This window comes from Protopterus annectens, chromosome 6.part0 (assembly GCF_019279795.1).
Source record: "Protopterus annectens isolate FY-2018-M chromosome 6.part0, PAN1.0, whole genome shotgun sequence".
Classification (NCBI taxonomy): domain Eukaryota; kingdom Metazoa; phylum Chordata; order Ceratodontiformes; family Protopteridae; genus Protopterus; species Protopterus annectens.
In genome coordinates, this window is record NC_056737.1 from 982,023,100 (window position 1) to 982,037,480 (window position 14,381).

General features: G+C 43.6%; 1 protein-coding gene across 1 annotated transcript in view; it reads right to left on the reverse strand.

The window, feature by feature from the left end:
• Nucleotides 1-14,381, reverse strand: part of YLPM1 (YLP motif containing 1) — a gene marked incomplete in the record, with an annotated part of 1,534,972 nt that overhangs the window by 684,753 nt on the left and 835,838 nt on the right. Inside the window, 3 exon segments of the mRNA XM_044073602.1 lie at nt 6,031-6,150; nt 6,255-6,317; nt 6,757-6,926. Coding sequence (XP_043929537.1) covers nt 6,031-6,150; nt 6,255-6,317; nt 6,757-6,926 — 353 coding nt within the window.

A 14,381-nucleotide genomic window follows, 5' to 3' on the forward strand; every position in this document is an offset into this window, starting at 1 on the left:
ATCAAATCCAGAATCCAGTTGTCCTTGGTTAAGATATGCAAGTTTTGTGAGAATAAGGATAATTTTCCGCCCAAGGGTGCTTCTCTTTGAACCTTTGTAGGCGGAATGAAAATCAAGTCATTGTGATTGTCCTTGTGGTGCAGCTGAACTGTCTGCACCACTTCTTTGATTTGGAGGTTGCCATTGGCGCCCCCTGTAAGATCCTCTGTATTGCCCTCTACCGCGGGCACGTCTGCTTTTTCCCTTTTGAAACTTGTCTGAGCCGGGGAAGGACCAATTCTTTGAAGGCCAGTTTCTGCTGAATCTGGGTGGCTGAACCTGAAGGAAATCCTTGACTGTCTGTACTGACTTAGCTTTTTCCTCTATGGATTTCAATACATCTTGTGCATTAGCACCAAAAAGCTTCTGTTTTTCCAGAGGTGCATCAAGTAACTTAACTTTAACATGGTCAGGCAAAGACTGATCCTTTAACCAAGCATGTCTACGTATCACAGCCCCAGTCATAGCTGCCCTACATGAAGCTTCCAGTGCATCATAACCGCACTGTAGAAAATGGTTATTAACCTGCTGAGTGCTATGTATATGATCCTGCAATGCCTTTCTATCAACAGACTCAGGAGAAGCTAACTTTTTCTGTAAATCATCCAGGAGAAAATCCTGGTACTGAAACATGTGAAAAAGGCAATTTAGTGACCTCATGGCCAGGGTAGTAGAAGTATATACTTTTTTACCCCATCTCTCCAGGGACCTTGCTTCCCTGTCTGCTGGCAGTGGGTTTTTGGCAGAGGAGGCAGCCACTCCCTTGGGGCCCTGTGAAATAGTTTCTAGATCCACAGAGTGGGCCTTAAAAAGGTGCTTGTGAGTGTCAGGGACCCTATAATATCTGTCCGGCTTGATAGGAGCCGGAGGAAGAGAGTCAGGGTTAGCACTGGAGTCAGAGAAAACATCATCCAAGACATCCATAACAGGTGGAATAGCTAAAGGCCTGTGCTGGGGAAGCTTGAGGAAGGTACGAAGCCTTTTCCTGGAGTCAGAGAATTCCTGCCCCTGCCATTGAAAATGTTTCCTCATGGAATGCAGGACTTCACCAAAAGAGAAATCCTCTGGAGGGGAGGCAGAGGGAATTGATTCCTCAGCATCAGAGTCCTCGTAGGCCTGGAAGGATTCTTCTTGGGTATCAGAATGTTCAGAATCCCCGGAGGCTTCATCCGAGGAGAGGTCGTCCGCCTGCTCAGTTCTGGGCCTTTTCTCTGCAGGTGGCTGGGAATCCCTTTCCAGATGAGGCTGAGACCCCGATAAGGGAAATAAGATCAGCAGCCAGAGACATGATCTGCTTATCAGAAGAAGGGGCCTGGGCAGTAGGTCTAGGATGGGCCTTGGCCTGCGGCCTTAGCACGTGCAAAGGCCTTGATGGACATGGATACAGGAGGCCTAGCAGCCCCACGTGCAGGCGTAACCTTGTCCACAGGAATGGTGTCGGGTAGATCCAGAACTTCGGTTTCTGGAGGAAAATCAACAACCGGCACCGGAGAGATCTCCGAGACAGAAGGTCGTGTTAACGCTGTGTCGTCGGCCTGGAGCGGTAGATTTACCACTTCCGAAGGGACCGGAGCACTAGCAGAGGGTTTGGGAGTAGCATCGGTAGTGGACGCGGGCTGAGGATGTCGGTCCCGGTCCTTGCATTTTTTAGCAGATTGGGTAGTCGGTTGATCCGACGGCATGATGTAAGCAAAGTATTCACCGAAAAAGTCCTCGGCGAATTCTGCCCGGCGCCTGAGAGTGCGCTTATTAAAGCAAGCACAGGCAGCACAGGCCGAGACGTCGTGGTCTGGGCCCAGGCAAGGAAGGCAGAGAGAATGGAAGTCCTTATGAGGTATTTGTTTACCACAAGACAAACAATTATTAACTTTCTCAATTTGTTCTGACATCGGCTGAGGCAAGAATAAATGTTCCCCAACGGGGTACTTCGCTTTTAGATGACTTCGGTACTGAAAACACAGGAGCTGACCGACCGGCACTTGCGAACTGCTTCTGCTTCGGGCACCGCGCGGCAAGAAAGACTGAAGAAGATGGCGTCGGCCGATGCCTTTATACTCCAGCCGTGGTGATGTCGGAGAGGAGGCGACACCAGCCAACGCCGGACCCAGACTTTGGAATTCGGCTGACCGAGGGCTGCCTGAGGCAGGACAACCCATATGTTATGACTGCAGTTGCATTCTTGAAGGACATCAAGGCCTGAACGAAAGATGACGGCCAATAGAAAAAAAAAAACAGCCACAAAAGCGGTAAAGATTTACAGACTTAGCAATGACGAGGCAAAGTTAAATAACAGAAAAAAAAGTCACTTATTTTATGGATTGAAGAATAATAAAAGCAATACTTAGCCAGAGCTAGCAGAACAAGCACCCGATCTTGTTTAGCGGCAAACATGATCTGGAGGAGTTTTTTAGTGCATGCTGGAATAAGGTTTAGCCACAGAATGGCAGCAGACCTCGAGCTTGAATAAAAAATCAAAGACAGATCCGAGGACCGGATCCGAACCCAACCTAGTAAGAATGAAGGCAAGAGAGGACATCATCACATCTTATTTTTCAGCTTCATTGGCATTTTTCTGTCACATACACTTCACCTGACACTCTATGCCAGTTGGCTGCAGCCCCTCTGATTCTAGCTTTGACCTCTTCATTTAGACTTTCTTTCGCCTCAACTACCCCTCCCTGACACATGAAGCTATTAACCTATTCCACTATCTTTCCCTCCATCTCAATTCTCAGCTTCTAACTTGCCCAATTTACTGCCATTACCACTGCCTTATCTATACTTTGTTTCATCCCATGTATCTTCAATTCGGCATTCAATTCCCAAATCCTTTGCTGAAGTTCCTGCTCAGAATCTGCCTGTAATGCTACATCATCTGCATACAGCAACTTTGTTGATATGCCTCCTATGACCTGTTTGCTAATATAGTCCATCACCACTATGAACAGCAGTGGGCTCAGGCCTGAACCTTGATGTGCACCCACTCCCACTGGGAACCTATCTGTAAGACCAAACACTGTTCATACTTGAGTCACTGGGTCCTTGTACATAGTCTGCACTAATTCTACCAATGTTTCTAGGCCTTAGAACCACAGCAGTACTGCCCAAATCAGCTTTCTTGGGACCTTGTCACATGCTTTCTCCAAGTCTAGGAATGCCCAGTTGGACTCTCTCCTCATCTCTAGCTTCTTCTCAACTACCTGTCTCACTGTAAACATTGGGTCAGTTGTGCTGCACTCTATGAATCCAAACTGCTGATCTCCTATATCTGTTTATCAATCATCCTCTCCACTACTTTCATGCAATGTAACATGAACTTAATACCTCTGTACTGACCACAGTTGTGAAATTCCCCTTTGTTCCTGTACACTGGCATAAGTATGCTTATTCTGAAGTCATCTGGGATGTTCCTTTCCCTCCATGCTGCTATGAGTACCCTCAGGAGCCATTTATCTCACCCAGCATCTTTATCCTATCTGCCGTGACCTCATCCGAGCCTATTGCTTTCCCTGACTTAATTTTCCTTAGTGCTGTTCTTATGTCTTCTAGGTTGGGCTCCTCATCTCTCAACGTAGGCTGTCTGAGGCAGTACAGCTTCTATGGGGTTTTCTTCTTTAGAAGCTGCTGGAAGCATTCCTTCCACCTGCCTCTGATGTCCTGTGGAATGGTGAAGCAGGTTGTTGCTGGCATCTGACCATTTTCTTTACCTTTCGGTCTCTGCCTTGCAACCTGATATAGTTTCTTTGCACCCCTTACTGAGTCACTTTCCAGAAGTTGGTACAGTGCCTCTGATGCCCTGTTCTTTGCTATTGCAACTTCTTTCTTAGCTTCTTTGTTAGCCAACCAGTAGTCCTTCCTATACTGGTCTGTCTTTTTTTTTTTCCCATCTCCCACTTTTTCCTGCACTCCTTTCTTCTGATGACTTACTGGACTTCTGCATTCACCGGCTTTCCTTATGCACCTTATTTCCATACCTAGCTTGGCCACATATCTGTTCTGTAGTCCTCACACATGCTGTTTTGAGACACTGTCTTTCTTGTTCACCACCACCACCTACTTACTCTTCTTGGGATGCTAGAGTCCTGAGTAATTCCTTGAACTGTTGTGCTTTCTCTCCAGTCAACTTCCAGGTCTTCAGTCTGGTGTCTGTTGACCTTAGAGACTTCTCTGACCACTGCTTGCAGCTGATTGTGGCAACTAGTGGTTTATGCTGTGGGCCGACTGTTTCACTGGGGAAGACTTTGCAATCACTGATTCTACCGCATTTGAGATATTCGAATTTGCGATTAAGCACTTTCGCGATTTGACCTAAACACAATCTCTCTATAATTCTCACAAATTATACATGCTTATTTGAAACTCATTCACATGAGTACGCCCCTATTGGTTTCTGCTGCCCACTCAGCAAAAAGTACAGTGTCACATGTTACCTTTCAACACCACCCATCAGATGTTTGCCGAAAACTGGGAGGATAATGGTGTCTGGCTGTAAAGGAATGAGTTAACATAATGACACGTACTAAAGATGTGCAATGTAGGGCCAAGTTTGCCTTGCCCACCCCCCCCCCCTCCTTTTGAGCCTCACCTTGCCTCCTGTATTTTCAGTACCTGCTTGATATATTTTCAATGTAAAAAAAAAGAGTTGAATTTCACTAGTAGAACATTTTAACTTCAAACGACTGAGGTGGAGAAATGGAGAGCACTGTGAGGTGGTCAAACATCCCCAAGGATGGATTCCAGCCCAACTTGAAAAATCCTCAAAGCTTCCACTCCATGCACTAAGAGTGAACGTGGGAGTAAGACGACTGGGCAACTCCACCACATCCAACATGGTAAGAGATGAAGAACAGAGGGGCAAAGGGAGGGGAATATCAGTGTAGCAGTGAATACTACAGTCTTACACAACTGTACAATGTTCACTGTATTATTCACTGCTGCAGCAGTGGTCATTTTTGGGAAGATTCACAAAAGCTTACATGCCACTGGGAAGATCAGGCTGTAGCATTCCTTTTAGGATGCCTATGGCAAATCCTGCCCTAACTCTGGATGCAATATCTAAACTGTAGCCAGATGACCAAGCAGCTGCTTCTGAGATGTCCATGGTACTGACCCCTCTAAAGGCGGTTATGGCAACTGCTGTTGGTGTTCTGGAATGGGCTGTTACATACCCTAGTAAAATATTGCCATGGGAATTGAAATGAGATGATGTGGGTAGCTAAAGATATTGTGTTTTCAGACAGGCATGCCATCTTCCCTTTGCAAAAGTTATGAATAAATGGCCAATGATGTGTGAATGCTGAGAAAGATAAAGTTGGAGGAGAAGGCTCATTTTTAGAATAGCCTTCAACACTCATCCTTTTGAGGAACATGTACTGCTTTACTGCTTTCTTTGTTTCTACTGATTTTATTTGTAACTTACAAGTATAATATCCACCACAACCTCACCTCAATTTAAACTTTTACTAAAAACTTACCTATCCAAAAACTGGAAAAGGCCATGTATGGCTCCTGACTAACCTGCTTGTTCATAACGCTGATACTATATTGGATTCAGTCTAATTGTACATATAAACACAAATGATATCTATTACTACGTTTAATTTCGCCGTGTGTCTCACATTGTATAGGTAACTGTGTTTGTTATACTTTAATTGTACCTGTGCTGTATTAGCTTTTTTATGTGGAGCTTTTCTCCCCGGGCCTCCAGTGAAAAAAGACTTGTGTCCAGTCGGACTTTCCCAGTTAACAAATGTAAAACAAACGCCTATCATTTATCACTGCGCTGCTATGCTGAAACGTCCATTTCTCTTTGAATGGGCAGGAAAAGGGTGCAGGATACAACTCATTTATACAATTAAACAAATATAGAAGCAAACTGGCATGCTGCTGGAAGTGCACCTTCTAAACACTGCTTTCCAACGAATTACCATTCAGCGCACTCGTTCACTTCATATAAAATAAATGCGTTTTACAAAACAAAACGAATCTTGCCTTTTTCTTAATTTTCTTTCCACTCTCAGGATCTTTCTCCTCTTTTTCAACTTCAGTGATGAAGTAATCATCTAAACTTAGGACTCGAGGAGCTGGTCCCCCAAACTCCACTTCTTTATCCTACCAAAAAGGGGAAAAAAGTTCAAAAGGAGCAAACATGCCTAAGGCAGACTTGTGCATCTGTCTTACAATAAGGATGCTGATAAAATATGAAACAAACTCACCCTAACAAGTTTGGCCACATGTGTTTTCCCACTGCCTGGTAAACCTCTCATTACGACAACAATCTGCAGGATGGGAACAGACAAAAAATAAGCAAAAACTCTTCACATTAAAAACATTCACAACCAGTGTAGAAAAGCATTCTTAAAATGTCAATGATTTAAAGGCTTTTAAACATATCATTATAAATCCACCAAACCTTTCAACAGGTATAAGCTGCAGATTCAAACTTTAACAGTAAACTGGCATTATCTAAAGATATGGGCACTTAAAGAAAATATCACTTGGAAATATGGACAGCAAAACTGTCAAATGCCTTGATTTTAAGAAATAAAAGCAACATCTTATATTTATACAACTAGCACTAACTTAAAATCAATGTTGGCAAAAGACAGCAATTTTATTTACTAAGACTTCACTGCTACCCTCTCCCTCCCAAAAAATTCCCAGACATATTCAGAATTTCAACATTCATCTTTGTTAGTTGGGGGAAGTTACACTTACTCTTTCTGGTCTGCCCTGTCTGCCTGGAATTTTCAGAATGTCATCAACATTTTTCATCTCTGGTTTCTTCTCTGGCCTTGGAGGTGGCGGCGGAGGCTGGTGGTGCAATGGAGGAGCAGTAGGAACTGGGACTGGTCCTCTTTCAACAAAACCTCTCCTGTCACCTGCACCTAATGGTATACAAAAATATAAGCAAAGCATTAGCTTTGGAAAAAAAACTAAAACTTCAAAAGCACAATTCTTTCCTGGCCTTCTGTAAATCAGTGATCAGAAAAAAGGGAATCCTTTAGAGCATCAAGATGAAAGCAATGTTTAACCAAGAAAAGTACAAGTTGTGTAAGAACCTACTGTAACAGTACATGCCCTACTGATCACTGCAGCAGCATTCCTAACGCATGCGTCATCACCACTAATGTCCTGCAGGGGTACCAAAGCTTTACTTTTCCAGTATCATACATCCGTGTGACCTCAGTTTGCAAGCACAGGTGTGTATATAGGGGGATGTATGAGCATAATTCCCCAACTACCTCCAAAACAGCAGCCTTAAGACCCCCTGCGAGACAAAATTAGTCAGCTAGAAGGAGCATAGTATGAAGCAGTAAGAAATCTCCTTCAGTTCAAGGGTGTTTCCTACAGGATAAGAAGTGAGAGAGAAAGGAGAGAGTGAAAGGAGGGTGGGAATGTATACTGTTGACAGTAATCAGTAGGCTATCGGCTGTTATGGTAAGCTCGAACAACAGTACTACATTCCTGACTGAAGTAACTGTTGAAAACTAAAAAAAAGAAGTTATGCTCTTACCATAGTGTTCCATCCATGTGTGTTATCCATTTTCACCTTTTCCTCACTGCTGGGTTCAGATCTGACTCTGCCATTACTAAAGCTTGTGGTCACAAACTTTACTCTTGGGCATCTCCTACGCATTACCTCAGATCTTGTTTGCTAACTATACATATATACGGATTCCATACACTTGGTCAAATTTCACTTGGTCGAAAATGATTTCAGGCAGTTCACTTCACTGAAAACTCACTTGGTCGAAGTTCATTTGATCAAAAATGGAATATAGCCCCTGCCCCACTGCAGTGCAACCCTGGAGTGAGAATATTACATAAGGGGGGTGTGGGGGGCGTAGCCCCCGACATTATGCTAATAGTTGTTACTAAACATATAGATATATATATCAATGCATTTCTAATGGATATACCTTCTTATAACACTGAATACATTAAAATGCCCCCCACACCCCCCTTATTTAATATTCTCACTCCAGGGTTGCACTGCAGTGGGGCAGTGGCTATATTCCATTTTTGACCAAATGAACTTCGACCAAGTGAGCTTTCAGTCAAGCGAGCTTTCAGTGAAGTGCAATGCCTGGAATCATTTTCGACCAAGTGCATGGAATCCCATATATACATATGTATACATAAAATAAGGGAAAAAAAACAAGACCCCCCCCCCCCCCCAAAACAATGAAAAATATATTCTTCAGAAGAGTTGAAGCCACTGCAAGGTTATATTGAGTAAAAATAATGTATAATCCAGGACATCTCGTTCCATCAGAAGCCTGGGTAGGGAGTTGGAGGGTGGGTTGTGAGGAAAAGGTGAAAATGGACAACACACATGAAACGTTACAGTAAGTACATAACTTCTTTTTGTGATGTTGTCAATTTTCACCTTATCCTCACTGATGGGACAGAGTCCCTAGTATCCTTTACTTTGGGTGGCTCATGTGAGAATATTCCTTAGGACCACAGACCCAAATGCAGCTCTACCGTGGAAACCAAATCCAATCTGTAATGAGTAATAAAGGTATGGTGATTGGTCCATGTGGCTGCTGTACAAATACTGTCCAGTGAAACTCTGGACTGAAAAGCAGTGGTAGTAGCAACAGCTCTAGGAGAATGAGCATTATCAGGCTTGGGTAACTGCTTATTCTGTGAATTGTAAACATAAAAAATGCACTGAGCGTGCTATTTGGCTAAAGTCACCTTAGACCGAGGAAGACCTTTTCTAGTGTCTGAAAAGGCAACAAATAGCTCATCAGTTTTCCTGAAAACCTTTGTTCTACAAAGATTGAAGCATAACTGCCTGTGAACATCTAGCAAATGTAAAGAATATGAACCTTTACTTTGAAAATCGGGAAAGAAAAACGGTAATTCAATAGACTGATTCAATGTATACTCTGAAACCACTTTGGGCAAAAAGGAAGGGTCAGTACTGAAGGAGACTCTATCCTTATGAAATATCATACAAGGTATAGGGTAGTTGAGATAAGGTTTGCAGTTCAGAAACTCTTCTAACAGACGTAATTGCCAGTAGGAAAAGGGTCTTCCAAGAAAGGAATTTCAGGTCACAGTGTGCTACTGGCTCGAACGGGGGACAAATAATATGCCTTAAAATGAAATTTAGGTCCTATGGAGGTGAAGGGTCTTTGCACAGGGGGTTTAAAAGTATTATTCCTTTCCAAAATGCTCTGCAAATTTGTGAGAAATTAAAGATCCATTTTCACCCCAAATGGAAATTCGATATGGCTGCTAGTTGTATCTTAACTGTAGCTGCACCTGCGCCATTATTAAAAAACTGTTCTAGGAAATCGAAAACTCTATGAATAGGAGCAGTGAAGGGGTCTATGCCAAGACTCTGAGCCCAACAAACAAAAGGTTTCCACTTACTGCAATAAATTTTATGGGTGGAGGGTTTGTAAGACGAAAGAATACAGTGTCAGACAGGGGAAGAGAAAAGGTGTTGCCTAGCTAAGACAGGAACTGGAGCAGCCAAGTTGTCAATTTGACACTGTTCATAGGTAGGTACTAGGCTATTGGCCCTAGGGCCTATATAAGCCTAGCCAAAAAATGTACCCTGGCTTTCACCAACCAAGAAAATTATTTTCCTGTGCCCCTGTCGAGGAGAGCCACAGAAGTGATCCCTGGGGTGAATTTCCCAACCAATCATCAAGATTTTTCTTGAAGAGTGCTAATGAGGAGCTCTGTTTGACATAGATAGGTAGTCTGTTCCAGAGTATGGGAAGTCTCTGGGACTGGAATCTATCCCTCCAGCATGTTCTGTTTATTGTGGTGACAAGGTTTAGGTCCCTAGAGCGTGTAGCTCGGAGGTATTGGGATTTCTTTTAAGTGGAGCATGTCCAACAGCTCTGGGTTTGACATAGCTTTGTATGTTAGGCAGAGATCGCCCCCAGTAGGCAATATGCGATGGTGTAAAGCTGTAGTTTTTTTAGATGGTCTGCGTAGGGCATCTGTTTGAGGCCAGTAATCCTCTTTGTGAGGTATTTCTGTGGTCTTTCCAGTTGTTGTAGATGTCTTGTGAGGTACATACCAAAAGGGCTGTTGTACTCTACAGTTGTGTAAATTCAGATGATCCATCCCCATTGGGTGTGTCAGGAGACCAGGAACTGGGTCCAGAATCCAAGGTTCGTCCAGAAGAGGAGGCCACAGGAAGGGAAACCAAACTTGTCCAGGCCAGTAGAATGCAAATAAGATTACTGTCCTCGTCAGCAGACTGGCTCTCTGTAGGAAGGCTGGGATCAAACGGGTAGGGGGAAAGGCATATAGAAGAACTGGGGCCAATTGTGGAGAAGCACATCCCTCGGAAAATAGTTGCTGCTCTTTGTTCACTAGAGAGGCAAAAAGGTCACAGCAAGGCTGGCTCCATCGATGGAAAATAATCTCTGCAACTCTTTGATCGAGGGATCACTCGAGAGGCATTAGAATAGTCTTGCTCAGTTTGGCTGCTATCACGTTGGACTTCCCCGGGATGTGCATTGCTATCAGAAAACGGTTGGACAAAACTGCCCACTGCCAAACCCTGAGGGCTTCTCGACACAGGAGATAAGATCTGGTTCCCCTTGTTTGTTAATGTACCAGACTACTGATATACTGTCCACCTGAACTGCAATAAAACCCCTCCCTGAGGGAGAGAATCCTGAAATGCCTGCAACGTCAGAAGCACCGCTCTCATCTCTAGGACATTTATATGCAGACTGACCTCAATGGGGTATCAGGTGCCTTGGACTGTCTTCTCCAGAAAATGCCCCCCCCCACCACCACCACCACCTGGGAAACATCCGTGGCCAAGGTGGCTTTGGGCTCTGGGGGAACAAACGGACAACCTTGAGTCACTTGGTCAGACTGAAGCGACAAAAGAAGGCCTTGCTTACAAATGCTGGTGAGGCGATTCTTGAAGGACATGGGAAGCTCTAGGAATGACCACTGTACCAACATCAGCCACTGGAGGACTCTCATGTGGTAACCAGCTAAGGAAATTAGGACAATTGCTGCAACCATATAAGTGAGAGTCTTGTAAGACTAGCTGGTTATTTTCTGCAAAGTAATACACTGACCTGAGAATTGACTGTTGTCACTCGAGAGTGGCAGCTTGACTACCATCTGATTTGTATCCAGGATTAAGTTCTGTGCGAGTCCTAGAGAAGACTTTGAGATTTACCATGATATCTTAGAGTGCACAAACTTCTAGAATGTAGTCTCTTGCCCGACCAAAAAGATGTTTGGTTGGGGCAGTAATGAGCCAGTCTAGATATAGAAACACCCGGAAGCCTTGTTGTCTCAAGTGAGCTGTTACTACTGCCATACATTTGGTAAACATTCTGGGGGCTGCAGTGAGTCCAAAGGGCAGAGCTCAAAACTGCTAGTGACTACCTCCCAACCAGAAGTACAAGTACCTTGTGGACCACCGGCCTTTTTTATGTGATAGTATGCGTCCTGAAGGTCTACAGAGCACATCCAACTGTCCTTTTCCAGGAAGGAAGAAAGGAATGAACCATGACCATCAGAAACTTTGTCTATTTTATTGACTTGTTGAGTTTGCTGAGATTCAGAACCGGTCTCCAGTCCCATTTTCTTCGGAACTAAAAAGAACCTTGAGTAATTTCTGGATTCTATTTGGTCTGGTGGGACTTCTTGGATAACTCTTTTGTCAAGTAGCTTTTGAATTTGAATGGCTGCCTGCTCCCACTGACTGGGTGGGACATCCAGGATCTTTTTGATTATGGGAAGCGGTTGGGAAAAAGGGATAAGATAGCCCCTGGTTATGAAGTTCTGCACCCATTTGTCATTCTCAGCAAGGCATGCAGGTGCAAAGACAGTCATCCCCGGATTACCTCCGGGGCAAAGCAATCTGGCCTCCCCTCAGGAGTGATGGAAGGGCTTACCAAAGAATGATTCTCTGGAGCCCTGGTTTTGCGGACCCCCTCTGCTGCAAGGGCGGAGTCTTCCATTACTGTTCCCCCTCTGCCTCTGGGGAAACTCTCACCAAACATGTCCTGGAAAGAACCCAGCGATTTTCCAAACCACATCTTTCTGCTGCCTCTGACCCACAGAGTAGGGTAGCTGAGGCATGGATAAACGTAAGCCCATGGCAGATAGGGTTTCACCTTCTTGTTAACACCTGGTCAGTGTCTCTCTCACTTTAGGCCCAAAAAGAGATGAGCCTTCAAAAGGGGCATTTACAAAAAAAGACATAAAAGGCTCCACAAATGCGCATCCAGGACTGCCTCCTCATACAGATGCCTGAACCCATTGCCCTGCAAGTTCCATCCGCTGCATAGGAAATGAGACACAAGGAAGCATTAGCAATAGAATGTAGGGTAGCGAGCTGAGAAGAAACTGTCTCATGACCCCTCAGCTACTGCTCCTTTGAAGGAATCTGAAAGCTCTGATCAGATCCTTCTACAATCTAGTAAAGTGAGCCATGTAAATCAGGGACCATAGAGCAAAGGTCACTGATAAAAAGACATGCTTCCCACATCTATCTATTGTCCAAGAATCTCTATTAGGATGGACAGTGGAACTAGTCTCAGAGAGTTCCTTTTTAGTTGCTGCCACCATGACCATGGCATCCACCGCAACCCCCTTGCTCCAAAATGTTTTGTCTAGAGGGGACGTAATGTATTTATTTGGTTGCCAAGGAGTAGGCTAAAAGGAATCTGGGGTCTCCCATGCCTTCTGAGAAATTAATTCAATAAGTTTGTCCGAAGGCAAAGTCATCAAAGAGTAGGAAGGTCGAGAACCAAAGACCTTCAGGTATACTAACTCCTCCAGAGAAGGAATGCTGGACTACCAGCCACCTCCCTGCTTCAATAATTCAAGGACGTGTCCAAAGCAGACATCTTTAGGAAGGGACCGTGGGGATCCCTCTCCTTCACGGAGGTGAGTATCAGAGGTGATAGACTCTTCAGGTGAGTCTAAATGCTTCTTCTTGCAAGTCCTCTTCCTAAGGACCTATAGCTGGCTTTAGGCACCGCGAACCGTGTGGTTGCTGGGAGGCCCCTGGTCCTGGGCAGCAAGTTATCTTGATATTTTGTTAACATGTCTGTCAAACCTACAAAAGCTAGTACAGCAATCTTGTATCCTAAATAAACTGGGTGGGGGCAATAATAACTCTTATTTACATCTCCTTCAAAAGTAAAAATTCTTTAGCTATAGTAACAGTGTTTTGTCAAGTAAAAGGCTTCATAATTCCATTAAATACTTTATCATTGAAATAGTGTCCCTGGCTTAGATAAACTCTGCTGGTGGACATCCTCTTCACTAAAACTAACAGAGCTAGCTGTAGGCACCTGCAATACCTGTGGCTGCAGGGGGGGGGGGGCATTAATCATCCACAATTGTGTGGGGGCCCACAAAAGCTATTGTTGGTTGGGGAAAAATGAGAAAAAAATTAAATTTTTGCTTGTACTGTATTCTGAACACAGCTGTGATATGACCCTGTTAGGATAGCGCGGATAATAAACATGAACAAGGTTAGAACTAAACAGAAATCTGTAGCCCAGAGTGACTGATCTCAGTGCACACCATAGAGTTGCAGAAGAGCTAAAACTTCTGATCTTCAGGGATTGTTTCTCTTTTAGGGAGTTTAATAAATGATGCCAGAACAACAGATACTGTAACTCTCAATGTTTTTGCTAAAGAATTCTGCTCAGTGCCAAAAATAATATCAGAATAAAGGTTTAAAATGAGGACCACATTTTAAATATTGCTCTAATTCACTTAAACTTACTAGAATAGCACATTTTGCATCAACATGCATTTTTTTTGGACAATAAGAAGTATAAAACTATGAAATTTGGATTTACTGACTGGCTGTAATCTTAAATGATTTGCCTGCAAATAAAACTTTTTATTTACTTATTTTTTATGAAAGACAGAGCAAAATTATGAGGCAAAAATCAAGGAATCTGTGAAATGAGAGAAAGTGACAGGTATTCATTTACTCATCAATGAGGTGAAGTGACTTCCTCCTGCCGTCTTGACTGCTAAACAGCAGTCACTGATCTGGTGCAGCAGTACAAGCGTTGTACAATGTATTGCTATTTGCTGAAATAAGTACAAAACTAGTATTGCTGTGACTTATGCATGATAATGTGTGTATAAAAAATATCACTGATTTTTATCAGTGCACACATCCAGTAATGCTGGGACACAGACATTTTCTTCTGGCTTATCAGCAAAAATGCAGCTAACAAGTAATTATATTTTAAAAGTAAGGCATAAAATATATCACAGAACATTCAGACACTTAGATCTTCTAGGAATCTGGTGACCCCCAATCCCCAGACTGTATAAATGGATACGGGGGGGGGGGGTCCCTT